At 37.1% G+C, this 17868-nt stretch overlaps 1 protein-coding gene across 1 annotated transcript in view; it reads left to right on the forward strand.

Annotated features, from left to right (window-relative positions):
* NELL2 (neural EGFL like 2) overlaps positions 1–17868 on the forward strand; it is a 148265-nt gene that overhangs the window by 59786 nt on the left and 70611 nt on the right. Inside the window, exons 10-12 of the mRNA XM_082784489.1 lie at positions 5088–5179; positions 8117–8219; positions 10798–10926. Of these exons, the coding sequence (XP_082640615.1) occupies positions 5088–5179; positions 8117–8219; positions 10798–10926 (324 nt within the window). The remainder of the gene's footprint in view (positions 1–5087; positions 5180–8116; positions 8220–10797; positions 10927–17868) is intronic.

Raw genomic sequence — 17868 nt, forward strand, 5'->3', positions numbered from 1 at the left:
AACACCTGAATCCCTGCAAAAATAAATGAGAAAGGGGTGAGAACATGCCTCACAATGGCATGGTAATTGAGAGAGAGAATTTGTGGCAGGTGAGCATTATCTCTATGTGCATACCACACAGAGGTTTGCAAAATATGATTAATGATACTAAAACAATGTCTCAGCCTTGATCTCTGAACAGTGGAGAACGTAATCAGGGAGATTCCGAGGAGGAGGCTGGAAAATTAAATGAATGAAATGCTATTGCTTTGCTATTGTTTTGTTTGTTTGTTTGACAAACCAATGTAGTTGGACAAAGTTGCAGAAACATGGAATTTTTTACCAGAATTAAGGTATACATTCATAACTACTGATGCATTTCACAGAACTTCAAGTTATATCTGCTACTCATTAGCTGATTATGAATACAAGAAAATAAAGTAGTTTGAGGAGTTCACCAGTGTTCCAAACCTTCTGCTTTCACTTGGTGTTAAGTCTGAATCAAAATCAGCTAAGCACAAAGAAGCGTACAGGCATTCCTCAGAGGAAGGCATGAACAATCTAGGTATCAAAGGTGATACACACATAAGTGAGAAAATGTACAAATGACATATTGTGAAATCAGTCAACAGATGGTGAGAATTAGCTGGGTTGTGGATTTTGTGTAGACTTTTTAAGGACACATAAATGCAGAGGGAAAGTCTCATTTGGAGGCCGATAGGAAGAAAAAAGGATGGTGAAAGAAAAGTGGTGGCTTGACAGAGCGTTGGTAATTCATTGAATGAACACAACAACCACTGGGCTCCTGAAAGATTCCTTTTGCTGGATGAATATGAAGATGTTGTGTTAGCACAGTCTGTTAAATGATACTACAGGGAATAGTTGTATTATTACTACTACATCTGCACAAATTAGTCATGGATATATAAGCAAACCTTCCTAATAACTTTTTAGACCCTGTGCTGCTACCTATTGTTTTAATATTTGATCACCCTATGAATACCAGTAGATCAAGAGTAGTTAAACTTCCTAGCAGGTTTTGTAGACTTCCTGTTTCACCTTCTTAGAAAATTAAGCTTTGAATAATATACACTGTTTTAGGTATGTTGTAGGGGGATATGGAAGTTTGAGTGTGGGAGGAAATGGTTTATGTGATCCAGCTGTAGAGAAATCCTGCATAGGCAATAACTATGAAGTTGTGGAACAACTAATCATCAGGTAATTTCTTGACTATGACTCAATCTGTTGGACTAAAGGAATTAGGAAGATGAAACATGTTATGTCTCCCCAGAGAGATACCAATCACAAACTAATCACAGTATCTTGGGAAGCATCTAGCCAAGCAGAAATTAAATCTTCACCGGACTTTCCAATTACACTGTTCTAGTCCAGATGTTCATGTTGTTGAAATATCTTTATTTCTGAAGGAAAATAAAGACATGAAGTGCCAGCATCATGGGATATGTACTGGCTGTGTCAATTGCTGGCAGGAGGCTGGAAAATAAAGGTGTTCTGAATGTAGGTCTATCTTAGCAGAAAAGCAGAGGATAAGAAGATTAGTACCTTTATTTTTCTAGAAATCTTTCCAAGTGTGCTCTGTGGACAACCTGAATGTAAAGTTCCTAGAAATGTTCAAGTGACTTGACAAAAATCTGCTCTTTTCTATCTGTCAGGATGTCTCCTCTGTGGCCAGCAGAAGAAAAGAGGACTAGAAAAGAGAAGCATTTATGAGGGGTCTGGAGAAGACAAGACAGTGTGCACTGGCAAACTTAGACCATTACTAAAACCACTGGTATCTGTTGTGTTAAACATTGAGCTGATGCTGGTGTAGATGAAGTGCCCATGTGTTTTTTGTCAGCTTATTTGATCTAGATTAGCACATGTGAAAAGAAAAGAAATAAGTGCTGGTGCTCTGAATAAGAGCTTCTGGGTCTGACCTTGTTCTTTCAGATTCTTAATGGCAGGAATTGTCTAATGATGGTGGAATCCTTCAGGTTTTACAGAAAATGATCAGGAAATAAATAATTGAAATACAGTTGATTTTGATGACTTCAAGAAGAAATGTCCCTTTGGACTGTAGTCTTAATAAATTACAGTCCATAAGAAGACATGTTAAGCTTGTACCCAGATTATTCAGTTTATTCTTATTATTTTAATTTCACTTTAGTTATCATGTGTTTATTTTTTTTTTCTCATCTTAAACATAGTTTGATCATTTTGTATAGGCAAGTTTGTATAGATCCTCCATACCTGGAGGATCTATAGCCTTGCTGACAAAGCCACAGCAAATTCCAATAGTTAGAAGTTTTGTTTAGGGAAATTCAATTAATCAGGTGTAATTTTCTAGCTGCTTGGTGGTCAGGAGTTATGGTGGCATATCAAGGAGTGAATGTGGGGATGTTAACATTGCTTGGACTTTCTGAGACCTACACAAACATGTGTCTTTAGCATACACACTGCAATGACTTTCAAGCCTTTGAGAAACAATCTTCCACTTGTGTATGAGACTCAAGAGAGTCTGTCTGGACAGAGCAATCTCTCACAGCCCTAGGATTTGTGAGTCTCTGTTCATCATCTTTCTGTTTGTTTGTTTGTTTTTTTTTTCAAGGCTTTATGGAAAAGAGTTGCTTTTCTTACTTTCAGCATGTGTTTGTGATACTGTAGTGCTGCGTTATGATAATTTAACATTCTGAAGCTTCAGAGGGCTGATGGTGGAATGAAGAAATGACTTCCTGATGTTGCAGTAGGCTGGATGTGTTCAGGCAGTTTTTCTATGTACTTTATTTTCTAAGTTTCTCTGAAGAACCAGAGGTTTGCCCTGTTGATAAAGTGATGGGATTCAGTGGACTGTGATTTGAGGTAGTATGGATACTACCATTTAAAAAATAAATAAATAAAAAAATATGCCTCAGTGGTCTCATTAATATGCTATGAGTATTCTGGCTTCAGGAGAGAGTTTTCTTCTGTGACAGAATGACTGTGATCTTGATATCTTTTGTCTTTCCTACAAATAGGCATAGGCTGCCTGTTGGAAGTGTAAGGATGTGTTATCAGTCCATTGCCATTGTCTGGTCCTCAGGCATTGCAATACTTTGTTTTTTTTTTTTTTTCTTGTCATATGTAGTTGTTCTTGAAAGCCTGAAAAGTGTGGGGCAAGGGAAAGGGCTTAATATATGAGTATTTCAGCTTCGTGTCATGGCCTGTAATATATAGGAGGTCAATATATATATGACTGGATGATTGCTTTCTCCTGTCTGGATTCAAGATCTGCTAGTCCCCTGTAAAGATTTATGTGGATTTTTTTTTTTTCATGTATTCTTTCCTTCTAGAGGAGCTTGAGTAGTTTTTTTTTTTTTTTTTTTTTTTCCTTCTCCTTCTTAGTAGAGGAAAGAGGCATTGTATCATTGTATTGAGCTTTCTAAACTCTTTGTGACCTCTCTTTGTGGATACTGTGCAAACCTTCTCATTTGGTTAGCCCTTTATTAAAGACCCTTATTAAGTCTGACTGCAAACTCTGCCATTCATGAGATCTGGAGTGTTGAGCTTACTGTGATATTAATCCTTGAAAGGGTTGTGTTGGCTTATTTCACACAAGATACTTTATTTTATACAAGATATTAAAACTAATATTTTGAAATTTGGAAGGAAAAAAACACTTTTTATTTTTTTTTTCACTATGTCTATCACTTCTTTTTCAGTATCAGTTCAAAGACTTGGCTTTTTACATGCTGACAATGTAATAAGAAACTTGCAAAATCACGGAGATGCAAGTAATAAAATAAAATAAAATAAAATAAAGGAGAAATTAACAGCAGTAATGGTAATTAATGTAGGTTATGCGATAAAAACTCTTGTACTTTCAGAGATTTTAAAATTGTCTACAAATTTTATAAACAGAATAGATAAATCAGCATAGATTTATCTAAACAAAATAGATAAATCAGTCTGTGAATGAAAAAAGTCTGTGAATTGTAGTACAATTAACTTACATCTCCAAATGAACAATTAGCAAATTAGGCTTCAAACAGGTAATCCAGAACTTTAAAGCAGTAGCCTACTCCTGTTATTTCATGACTATGCTTACCTGATGAGCCTTGACTGTGTCTTAAGCAGTAGAGACAGACATTAGATTTTCTGTACCTAGCATCTGTATTACTTAGCCTTTACACTTTACATAAAGTAATTGCAATAATAGACCCTTTTTAAAAAACAGGGAGGTTGTTTGCTTTGAGGGCATTTTACATAAGCCTTAAACACCAAATAGGAACTTTGATGAGAAGTGTGATGTGAGCTGTGTCGGCACGCTACTGGAACTCCTAGTATTGCTGGGCTGTAGGAGTGGCAGGTTGCCAGATCATGGTGTAGCAAACAACTGATGTGGGTAGGTTTGACCTATGGAGGTTTGATCCTACTTCTATCAAAAAAAAAATAATAAATCATTGAAGGTCTATTCCTGTGCAATAAAATTAATATACATTAATATAAAGTAGAAGTAATGGTAAATAGCTGGAATAATCAAGTTACAAATATGTAAGTTTGAAAGACCTGTGTGGGGTGGGGAAACATCCAAAAGCTGTGATAACAAATAGTAAACATGTTGCTTCAGTGATTGCCCTTTCTCGTACAACATTCCTCTTCAAGACATTGGTTATCTGTTAATGTCACTCGTGCTGCTCTCACATCTCTATTCTTTTCACCTCTGAGCTTTTAATAGGGCTGCTTAGCATGGCTTCCCTCAGCTACATTGCTTCTGGTCCCAGCTGTGTTTCTGTGCTTCTTTCCTGCCAAGGCAGGCAGCCACATCTTCCTTGTCATGACCTGTGATGCATCTCTTCTGCCCTCTCAGCTGCTATCAGTACTCCATCATCAACTTCACCATCCTTCACCTTCTATTTATACACACTTTTGTGGTTCTTTCATCTTTTTCTCCTCTGATTTTTTTTCCCTGTGATATCCAGACTCCTGCAATTGTGTTTAGGATATTCTTGCAGCTGACTCAATTTTTAAGTTTTAAAATGCAGTTATCTGTAAAACAGTGCGTCAGTTCTATGAACAGAGTACTAATACTTTCTTAGAAAATCATTGTGGTATTTTTTTTTCTCCTGAAGCGGTGTGCATATTTGAAGGCAGAACCTACTTTGAAGGACAAAGAGAAACTGTGTATTCAAGCTCAGGGGACTGTGTTCTGTTTGAGTGCAAGGTAAGAATATTGTTGATGGAAAAAAAAATAATTCTTGCATGTTAGAAATATCAAAGTCCTACTGAATGAAGCTGTTGAAATAGAGACAGGTCTACACTAGGAAATGGCAACAGAAAAGGCATCTAAGGCATCCTGTGTTTGTTTTGTCTTACTGAGTTCCGCATAATATTTTGCAAATATATTTGCTTTGCATAGCTGCAGCCTTGATTACACAGCTTATCAATTGAGCTGCATCCCTTCCTCCTTACATATCCTCAGCATCACCAGTAACAAACCCCACCAGGCTACATTATGTTTCTATTTACATGTACGCAGTGCTATTGTTCATATTTGTAAGCCCAGGTACAAGTGACGCACAAACATGATGGGAACATAATTTGGACTCCAGAATAATTTTTAGTGGAAAAAAATAATGAAAAAGAAGGAAAGGCGGGGGGCACATCAGATGTCTGGTTGTCTTTCTAGTGTTTGAAATTGGGAAGGGTTGTAGTTTTATTTGTAAGCAGAATGTGCCCAATACTGCTGGTCTCATCCTGCTGCATGAACAGAGATGCTCTTGAGGCCACAAATGCGCTTTAAGGGCAAAATGTGCCCCAGGGCATGGCTGCAGGTTGAGTGTTACCCAGATGGCTGCAGTGGACCCCAGTTTGCCTGTCAGGGTGCAGAGATGGTGTGGAAATACCTCTGGATAGGAAACCACATGCTGTGGTGCAGATCTGAGAAACTGAGCATGCGTTTCCAGTGCAGAGAAATGGGGGATATCTTCTGTGAAGCTGCAGCACAGGTTTGGGGATTTAACAGCCATGCTTAACACTGTACAAACTCTGTGGGGCTGCAGGAAATCCAGACTGCTAGACTCAATAACTGGTATGAAATCCTTTTTAGCTGCGAAGGTCAGAAATGTATGGCAGGTTTGCATTGGCTTCAGAGCCAGTGCTCTGCTCTTGTTCCTGCCTAAAGTCTTCCCCTTTGGCACTGTGGAGCCTCTTGTGCCTTGCCTGCCTCCTGGAGGGAGGGGGCTCTGAGCTGTCTATGGGATTGTTTTCTGGAAATTTCAGAACATTTTCATGCTGTTGTGAAAAAGTGTGTTTTACCAAGTACAACTGGTGAACCTCGTCTTTCTCTTATTGATTTTCATCTCTTTGAGCTTAATTCCCTGAGTAGGTACTTTGAAATCCATTGCAAAAGGAAAGGAGAAGATGGCCAAAAATAATTCTGAAAACTGATGGTTCAGTCATATGGTTTTCAGGCCTGTGTACTTGTATTTTCAACATGGCAACTGGGACACGAATTCTGTGATTAACTCACAGCCATCAAAACTTACATGATGTTGCCTTATGTTTCCTGCAGCTGTCAGGTGCTCTATGAACAAAATGCCTCTGTTGCCCATGCTAGTCTGCATTTTGTTGATGATACTTGTTTGCAAGTGGGATGCCTGCTTTTCCTAGTAGAAATGTTATGCAGCAACTTTGATTCAAATTTTCATTTTTTCAAGGTCTGAAGTACATATTGGTTCTGATGAGCAGGCTTGTGAACCATTTTTCAGAGCAGAAAATCCCCATATTGCAAAATGTGTGAGTCAGCCAGGAATTCATAGGTTGGCCCTATTTTAATACCACTAGAGTTCCCATAAAGGGATATAATTAGTAACCCAACTCAATAAAGACTTGATAAGAATGGCACTAGCACAGATTTCATTCTTGAAGACTTATGGTGAAGTTAACAAGGCAATGTAGAAAATTTCTTCTTTCAAGTTACACATAATTTTAAACATTATAAATGACAGTTCTATCTGCTATAGATAGGCTCTTTTCTGTTTAAATATTGCAAAACAAGTGGAAGAAACATTCTCTTCCAAGTTAGAGTCTGCAAAAGAATAAAATGTAATCCAGACTACCCTGATATTATTTCTATCAAAGGTTATTTTCTTCATTTTGAAGGATTGTTGTTTTTTGTTTGTTCTGGTGTACAGTATGCGTCAGCAGCTGGTTTGATTTAGTGTGTTTTCAGGCTCTGTGCCACGAATGTTTAATGTAAAATTTGGGTGGCAATTTTGATTTCATCTTTGTATTTTCTGTTCAAAGATGATTTAAAATCAAATGCTAAACCATACAATAATACATGTAATAACATATGCATGATTTTAGGCACTTTTCTTACATGTAGAAATATAGGGTCCTGAGTTCAGAGAGCTCATATTTTAACCAGATTGCTGATCTTATGGTAGATGCCTCTGAGGAACGTGTTTGCTATGATTTCTGTCTTTAACCATGAGAGGACCAAAGCACTTCAGAACACATTATTTAGGGCCTGAGAGAGTCTGAAGGTGGTATTTCTGTGGTAGCTTGATTGCCAAGGTAGGCATTTCCCTGTGGTCATACTACAGTGCCTGTGCGTGACCTGCACTAATGCCTGAAGAGTTTCAGATACCATCTTGGCATTGGACACTTCCAGATGCTGATAAACATCTAACTGGGAAGTGCTTTGTTCCTAATAGGGAATCAGTGCCTGTTTCCTTCTGTGTTACTACTACAGTGTTGAGATCAGAGGTGTTCAAGTTTTATTTTACTTGCTGGATAAATACAAAGCTGCTTTAGAGTATTCACAAGGAGGACCCTTGATTCTGGAATCTGCATCCTCAGTTTCTGAGAAATAATTGTTACTCTCTGAGGCATAGTTTTAAGATAAACTTTTGAGGCATGTAGCTTTACAACTAAGGTCTGGTTCCTCATTTTTGCTTGCTTGGGAAGGTTTTCACATAGAGTAGTTCCTGATGCTTTTATTGTGCTGTGCTGTCCTTTCAAATAGTTTTCAAAGGTACCTGGAATTTGGCATAGTCATTTTTTGTTTGTACATTATAATGCTAAATCCAACTAAAGTTATCATTTATCTTTATTTCTTCTCCCACAATATTAACTGATTGCCTCAATTTGACAGGACCACAAAATGCAGCGTATTCCAAAAGACAGTTGTATGACTTTAAACTGCCCAGAATCTCAACAGATCCCCTTGTCTCACAGTTGCTGCAAAATCTGTAAAGGTAAGATAATAGTAGGATATATATAAGCTCAGTGTAGTTTTGTATTCTTATAGATTACAAGACTTTGTGATCTTTTTGAATAGGGCATTCCTGTACGTTATGATCACAGCAGATTTTGTGAAGCTAAATGGATAACATCTGCATCATGACATCTGAAAATTATTTGTAAAATGTCTAATATTTTAAATCCCATGAAAGATGTTTGCTGGCTCTTCTGTGTTTCATTCTAGCCAAAAGTGGGTGAAAAGTCAAAGAAACCGTACGCATAATTAGTGACTTTCTATCCTTCACCCCATCTAGTGTCAAAACAAAATGATATTGGAAAAACGTCTGTGTTCCCCAGCATCCTTCTGAGGTGCTTTGAGTTGTCTGTTTTGGAGAACAGTGTGTGCTGTGCAATTGTTCTGAGGCTGGCATGCATTGTTTACCTGTTTGGGGTTGCAGAGAAAATAATTCTGTGCTTCTAGTGCCAAGGAGAGCTAGAAAGTTTTAATACATGTTAGATTAGTGCTTTCTGAACATTTTCAATCCTGCCTGAAGCATGCTAGTATAGCCCCTTATGAGCAATATATTTTATTCTTTAAACAAGAAGCTGCTGCATGCATTCAGCAGCATTATACAGCTGACACATGGGTGTTAAGAATCTTAAGGAAAACAAACAAACAAAAACCATCGTCCACTTCCTTGATAAGATTTACATTCTTGGTTATGTAATGCCAAAGTCTGATACAAACCAATAAAGGCCAGAAAATCCCCAAATAAGACTATTGCCTTGTCATTAACTCAGGCTTCAACGAGGAAGGCAACAAAAGGGCAAAGAGTATATATCACCATGGCCAAAGGTTGCTCTTGATGCACACTCTTTTGCTGTCATCAATGAGTACTGAAGAGCCTCTAATGCTAGTAAAAGTGTAGAGCTTTTTGCTTCTCCATGTCCTGTTAGATAACAGCATTATGGTAGTTATGGTAAATTATAACATATAATATGTAAGTAAAATAAGCACAAAATTAGTAAAATAATAATATACTAGTCAAATCTCTTTATCCATAGCAGGAAAGACAGAAGGGAAGTCACCTGCCTCTGATATCATAGTAGGTCTGTGATGTTTACATCATGATGACCATGTCACTGGGTTGAAGTACTAAAACCTTCTGCCTTTATATGCTCTTCTTTCTGTTGTCCTTTTTTGCTTTGTTTCTGTTGATTAATGCTGTTTGTGAACTGCCCGAGTGCAAAACACACCTTTGATCTGACCTCCAGGCAGATTCTGCCATTTGCATTTCTGACTTACTCATATAATTTAGGCATAGAAGCAATTCTACATCAAAATATGAAGCAGAAGTCAGATGGAGTGATGATAAAAATAATCCCTACTGCTAACAAATACATGTTTGATATATCGTAACAGGCTAGCGTTGCAGGAAAATTCCAGCTTGCTTTCTGGAGTTGTTGCTGTTACAGAAATCCTGGTCCCCTGACCTATGTTGTCCACTTCTCCTATGGGGGATTTTGAAACAAGAAATAATTATTGGCAAAGACCAGTGAAGTACTGCTGCTTGACCAACTCTGATGTTTCAGTTACAGAGCAAATTAAATTGCTGAGAAAATAGTGAAGAGGACAAACTTCACACCTTAATAGATATGGAAGTCTGGATGCTTCAAGTCAGTTACTACAACCAGATTAGATTCCATATAATAAAGTCTGAGTTAATGATGTTCAGCAACATTAGATTTCATGAGAACATACACAAGGTATTAAAAAAAAAAAAAAAAAAAGCATCTATTGAGTTGAAAGGCTCACTCTAAGTCTTTTAGTCTAGAAAAGAACTTCAGAATCTGAAAAAAAATCATAATTAAGGTGCAGTCAAAAGCAGTCACACTCAGGAAAAATGGAAAGACAAAAATAGGAATACAAGAAAATAAGAAAGGTTAAAAGGTGAGAATTTAAAAATAAGTTTCTCTGAAATGGAAAGACAGAGGCAATCAGGGAAGAGTGTTCAGTCAGTAGAGCTTGAAAGGAAAAGATAAGGGAAAGAAAAAAGCAAAACAAGTCAATGGTAATCAAAGACTTCTAGTTAAATGGGAAAAGATTGTAAATACACTTGGGAATAAAAAATGCTGAAGAAAAAAAAGGATTGGGCTAATGCCATTAGTAAATGAACTACTGAATGTCAAAGCTACAAAGCTACTGAGCTCTTTTACAAATGTCTGACCAGAAAAATAAAATAAATAAAAAAAAAAAATATATATATACACATAATTAAGAGATGTCCTGTAAAAGTACTTAACAATGACTAGGAGACTATAAGGGGATTTAAGCAAGCCACCTACACCCTACCCAGCCGCCTTCAGATCAATGCCATAACCTGCAATTGAATCGAAGACCTAGAGACAGTCTGTTCTTGTGGCCTTTACTACTCCTTTCATCATGCTTGGTACAATTTATTTTTCAGAATCTCATGAACAATAGAAAGGTATTCTTTGACCTGACTGAAAAAAGATACGCCTGTCTTTGACAGGGGTGTTTTATAATCCCTGGATTCTTCTTAACCCTCAATCATATTTGTTTCTGAACAGGCCATGACTTTTGCACCGAAGGACACAACTGCATGGAGCATTCTGTCTGCCGAAACCTGGATGACAGAGCTGTCTGTAGCTGCCGAGATGGCTTCAGAGCCCTTCGAGAGGACAACGCCTACTGTGAAGGTAACACCTTGTAAAGATGCTTAGCTTCACTGTATTATTTACTGCAGAAAGAATGTATTAATTCATGAGTAGTCAAAGTGATGTGCCTATTAAATGGAATGAATTAGATATGCAGCATATTAATCAGCTAAAATAATTATCTCTCCAGTTAAGGTGTTATTTATTTATTTATATATTTATTTTTTATTTTTAAATTATGGTAAGTGTAAAAGTTGCAAGTTGCTATGGTTGAGGTCTGGAATTAGAAACATACTTCCATAGGAAAGTTTTCCTTTATTTTCATGATATCCAGATATTCAGGCAACCTTAATGTCAAACATCTAAATGGCATTTCAGTATGATAGTTTCTCTTTTCACCACTGTCTGTTCCTATTCTCTCAACCCAGGAAGTAAGTAAATACAATACACTAGATACTAGTATTAATTACACACTAGCTAGTCATACTGAGTGACGATTTGTAATTTGAGTGACTCTTTTGGTATCAGGGAGCAACAAACTACTTAATAAGAAGTGATGCTTCTAAAATTTGTAGTTTTAAATTCTCATGTAATCCTGTGAAAGAAAAAACATCCTCACTGCTGCAGCAGAAGCCATAGTCCTCTGCATGATCTGCTTTTGTGCTAACTATTACTCTTTCTTGTGAAACCCCTGATTCTGCAAGCCCCAAGCACTGGTATCACATACATAATATCAGTGTGCTATCAAGTCATTCCTACAATAAAGCTTAAGTGTTGCCAGTAGCACGGTCTTTGACTAATGAGCAGTTTGGTTCAGATTTAGCCAGCTGAATTGAAAATTAAGCATATGTGAGTAGAGTCTAAGGTCCTCTGTAGTCCCACCTAATACCTGGATTGCTCTCTGGTGATGTTCAATTAAGTGGGATGGATTGAGGCATTTTAAGACAGTTTCTTTGGCTGAACTCTGCAAAAGTTAATGCCTGCAGCTTACTTGAATTAGTAGCTGCATTAGCCTTGGTGGTAATGCTCATCTGTAAATTTAGATGCGAGAACTCCTGTCTGTTTTCAGGAAAGGAGTGTGTTATTAATTCAGCTTCACATACATCTCTGCTTAACTTTTATGGTAAGCCATTTGATGGAAATCTGTTAAAAGAATTAGAACTAAGTAATAGAGAAACAAATCCCTTGCCCCTCATCCTGTCCCAGAAGACATCTGACATCAGGACCAGTTGTATAGCTTGGTTTGCAGCATCAGCCACTTTTTGCCACACAGCCCTTGGAGACTATGCAGAGGCTTAGGCTGCAGAACTGAATTTCAAGGAGATTTCATCAGCCACTACCATTCTGATGGAGTCACTGGTTACTGAAACTGTGGAATTAGAGTGAAATCATGTGCTTTAAGATTCCATCCTCCCCGCCCCCCGCAGCTGTATTCTTACTCTGCTGACTGGAAAGCAGAAAAACAAATTATGCTTTTAGTGATCTCCATATCACTCAAATTAGAGTCTGTTGCTATGAGTAGAACTTGCCAGGCATGTAATAAGTTAAAAATAGGAAGCTTCTAGATTTCACTGTTGGTGAAATGTTTAGATGAAAGGTGAAGACATGGTAGTTTATCATATGCGAGATCGGTGCATCCATATTATAAGAGGATTTACCAGTCTGTGCAATACCTGAATTAGACATGATGATTTTTTGAGATTTCTTGGTTTGAGTGCTTCCATATGGGCAAATGATATTGTTTCTGTGTGGAAATTATCAGTCTACTTCTGCACTTTCAAAAAACTTGCTAAAGTGAATAGAAGGTTGGGGTATGTTATTTACATTAAAATAATCACTGTATTAATATGTTTGGATGCAGAAAATGACCTCCTAAAAATGTGTGTGATTTAGGACCTGATCCAGTAACACTCACATTGAAGATAGTTAAGTCCCATTGGGAAGATGTACCCATGTGAGTAAAGCTCATGAGACTGGGTCCGTGCCAGATGAAGTTCTTGTAGGCAAGGATGAAGCTCAATCTGCAGTCGGAACAGCATGTTCTGATTGTTATGTGCCATGGCTGAAACCCTGTGCTTGAACTATGCACCTTTTGCACATGGTTTGAGAACTGGACTTGACTGGCCTTCTCGGACTGGGTGTAGAGGTCATATGCTGACAGAGGGGAACTAAGGTCACAGATTTGAACCTTTTATTGTGTTTTGTGAAAGTGGGGGGCAGGGGACAAAGGAGACTGAAATACCTGTGTTTTTTTTGTTTGTTTGTTTTTGTTTGTTTGTTTGTTTGTTTGTTTGTTTGTTTTTCAGAGATGTGCTTTTACTATTGTATCCCTTTTTCCAGCCCAAATACCTCTTCGGATACTGAGTTTTTTCTTCTGGAGGGAAACTCTGTCTTAATATTAAGCAATGTAGTAACAAAGGTCACATTAGCAATAATATAATTCCAAGTCTTTTCAGAGTCCTGTCCCTCATCCTGAATGGCTCAAATGGTCCCAAGCTCTCTTTCTCAGCACAGACCCATTCCTCACAGTGACATTATTGTGGCTTTAATTACTAACAATACGAAGTGAAGAAATGTCAAGCTAACACAAAGCTTTTCAAAGAGGGCATTTTGTAATGGCTATAGCCTATGGGTATGATAGCTGTTTCTATGTTCTCACTTAACAAGCAAAATATACTGCAAAATTGGATGTCATTTATTCTGCATTAGAGCCAAACTTCACCAATCATGATTCATTCCTGAGCACTGCAAAATTCAAAGAATAGGTAGAAATAGCAATGCTCCCATTGGTAGAATTTCTCTGTAAGGTAGAATAACAAAAATAAAAATATTCAAAGCTGGTTTCAGTATGGGTCTTGAAAAACTGCATACATTTCATCTGAATGATGGAAAAGTTTGGCTTCTGTCCTAGAAAGAACTGATGCTTTTCCAAAGCTAAGTGATGTCTCTAGATACTGTTATGGTAGATACCTTTCTGTTTTATAACAATAATACTTGTTAAGATTTATGTCACATTTAACTTTCCTTTGGAGGACTGTTAAAAGCAATATTTTAAGAGGTGGGATTTCTTCATTTACCTGCCCTAAGCCTTATTACAAGTACTCTGAAATACTTTCTGCCTCAGGTCATTAAGCAGTTTGAGATACTTTACTGATAGGTTGGGTATGGATTATGCTGTGTTCAGATGTAGGTGCTTTTCAAGATAGCATCCTTGGCATATAGCCTGCTTAACATCAACATTTTACAAAAACAGATGTTCTGATGATGTATAATTAGTTATTCCCACTGCAACACCTGAAGTCCTCTGTAACTGACAATCACCCTTCAGGATATATTTCAAAGAGTGTTCAGTGCCCATGACATTTGTGGTGGTGGACTTCTGATGAAGTTTTTAAGGATAAAGTTTGTGACTTTTGGCTATCAGGATACATTGATGCATCTAGAAGAGTTAAATGCACCCAGACAGCAAGACTAGGCATCTACTGAAATAAGATGGTATGCAAATAGTCTGCTGGTAGGCTCAAGTAAGAAGACAGGAGAATGCAGTGGTCTTCTGTAAGCATTGTGACTGAGCATGATCTGCTCAGGTTATTTCATTATTTATCCAGAGGATTTTGCCTGATGCAGAGGCCATTTTACATCATGTCTTGGGTCTGGCTGGGATGGAGTTAATTTTCTTCATTTACAGCTCTTAGGGTGCTGTGTTTTAGGTTTGTTACTAAAGCACTGTTGATAACACACCAATGTTTTGGCTGTTGCTGAATAGTGCCTTCTCTATATCTCACTTCCTGCACAACGAGTAGGCTGCAGTGGGCAAAAGGGTGGGAGGGGACACATCCAGGACAGCTGACCCCAACTGACCAAAGGGATATCCCTTAAATCCATATAATGTCATGCTTGGCAATAAAAGCTGGGGAATAGCCTTTCTAAGGTGGCTGTTGCTTAGAGATTGACTGGGTATCAGTCTGCTCATAGGAAGTGGTAAGTTATTGCTTTTGCATGACTTCTTCCCCCTCCCTCCCCTCCTCCCCCCTTTTTTTTTTCTTTTCACTTATTAAACTTATTTTTTTATTGGTTTTGCTCTTCTGATTCTCTCCCCCATCCTGCTGGAGGAGGGGGAATGAGTGGCTGGTAGATGCTTGATTGCTGACCTGGGTCAACTCTCCACACATTCCAAATCCACAATATGGTTGTGTGGGCCATAACATTTATTTTCTGGTATTTGGGAATTTAGTTGTTCTAGTTGTGCAGTATGCAACATAGCTAACTTATCCTAACAATATTTGGAAGCATTTAATATTATTAAACATAACTGTGTGAACCATTTTCCATTTTTCTTCCAATTTACCTCTTTCTCTCAATAACTCTCCTAGTTTCTCTTCTGTTGCCATGTTTGTCCCAGTTTCAAGTGCAGCAGCTGAGATGAGAGCAAAGACTGAGTGACTGTTTACATTTGAGTATTACATGAGTTTCACTGATGATTTTCCCTCTAGGGAACATGGTATTCAGTGTAGAAATCCACATTTGAATAAGCTGTCTCGATTTGAATAATCCTCGGATGAAGGAAGTAAACAGTCTTAGAGGATGAACCCTCTCCTTCTAGAGTAGATGTCCAAAGTAGTTTGGAAGCAACACTTGGTTGGACGTCAGGTTTCTCTTAGTTTAGAGTTGTATGTTCTCATTCTGCTTGGAAAGATTTACTAATGGAAGCTTACATTTATCCACATGTTTGTGTAAAAATGCTAGTATATTATTCAAAAACAAACAAACAAACAAACCACAAAGAAACACCAAAAATACATTAAAACAAACAAACAAACAAAAAATGTAACAACAAAACTGTTGCACATCATCATGTACATAATAGGCAGATTACTGTTTTTTGTTGTTTTTATCTACTGGCTAACCAGACTACAAAAATAAGGTAGTTTTCAGATTGAGTCTGATTTCTACAGATTGCAGTTAAGAGAAGAAATCTTACAAAAATGAGAAGAAATAATCAAATTACAATAAAATATACCTGGTATCATATTGGCAGTAATCAATGACACATTTGCTCCTTAAGGAGTGTAATATTGAGAAGAATATAAGTAAATCAGATAAAGACATCTGAAATTGAAATAAACCCCTGAGTATTTAAATATATTATTTTAAATCTTGTGATTAACTAATACTCTGCTATTTGCTAGTCTTGCTGTCTCTACAGGATGCACAATGTTCTTTAGGTGAGAGTCCTACTTCGGAGCTGTGCAGTACTGTCAGTTTTGTTAAAGTGAGAAGACTTCCTGAGCTTCTCTCTTCTTATGTAAATTCTTTTTTGTAAGTGAGCTGCAGCAATAGTATCACATATAGTTAAGAAATAAAGATTCCTATCTGCATTAACTCTGTGTTTGAATTATTACCTTGTCATTTTGGGTTGTGTTGGAAAACTAATAAAGCAGATAGAAAAGCTTGCATTCCAGGGAAGCAGAATGTTATTTTCAAATCTCTATTAAAAAGTAATTAAACTTAATTATATTACACATTAAGTATTAAATACTAATATTAAACAGTTAATATATTATCAATTATTAATATCTTTTTCTTAGCAAAAGCACAAAATGTGCTTTTTTCCACCATTATGCTACTGAGAAATCTATATCTGAGGAATATTCACTGACACTTCTAATGTGTCAGTGTGGCTTAGGGTAGGCTGAGTCCGTCTTGTCTGCCATGGCTCTTATGCAGGAAGATAATAAAATATATTCCTAACTTAACATGTACCAGAAGTATGCCTGACACCAGTACATAAAGTGTGGTACTTGGGTACAGGTAGTACCACTGCCTGTAACAATGGTAGAGTTTGTACATTTACAGATTGCAGGATGTGATTCAGTGTTATTTGATTTTATTTACTTATATATGGGAAGGATATTCAGACCAATTCTACCCATAACCAGGACTGATAGAAATGTTATTGACTTAAACAAACAAACAAACTGAAACAAATCATATAAAGAGAGACTCATGGAAACTCTATTAAATTCTTTGCACTACCAGTGCTTGCTAATGACAGGCTTTTCTTTTACTTCAGACAACCTTTTTCTACCTGCAATAAAAGAATATGTTGCATTTTGGTTTTAGAAGAGAAATTAAGGTTAATGTTTTAATACAAAATGTTTAAATCTGCAATCTAAGCAAAAGAGAAAAGAAACTAAAGCCTTAATCTTGTTCTTGTTTACTTCTGTCTCCAACTTTCATTAGTAGCTGGGAGGTGTCTACTGAGAGAATTAGATGCTGCTTCTGTGCTGAAGAGTACTCAGAGCCATTGCTTACTTAACTTTTCAAACCTTAGTCTAAATGTGCAATATATCTTTGAATCCATGGAGGCTGGATCCCCAAGAGCTGTAACAAATGCACAGAAATGCTAGGCATTAAACCAAAGTGATCTTAAAATACAGATTCTTTCATAAAGCATGCAGAGCAATAACAGCCACAGTGATTATATGTGCCATAATACTCTAACTTATGAGGCATCATTTGAGAGAGATGAGTTTTGATATCTCCACTTATTTCTGTAGAACAGGCAGTATTTTACTGAATAGCTTGTGGGAATATGTTACATACTTTAGATCCTACCCAAATCCCAAATGCAGTCTAACCCACCCACATGGTCTCTTACCACAGATAGTATCCTATATGCCTGCGTCTATCTTCCGACAAGGAGTTTTAAAATATACACATGTGGCATAAACTGATATATATTTGTAGTTTCTGTATAAAAAATTTATCACTTTTCTTTCTTATTCTCATTTTTACATAGAGGAAAACAAAAACCTTAACTGTGGCAAGTATTGTTAAAATCTTGAAATTCACAGTTGAAAATGATGAGATACTGTCATAATTTCAGAAAAAGGCAAAGTTTATTTTGCAATTCAAATTTAAAACCTATTTCAAACTCAGTGTACTGCTGAAGGGGGGAATGGATCACGAACTGTAGTTTCA

Source organism: Aythya marila (assembly GCF_965140915.1).
Source record: "Aythya marila genome assembly, chromosome: 1".
NCBI lineage: Eukaryota > Metazoa > Chordata > Aves > Anseriformes > Anatidae > Aythya > Aythya marila.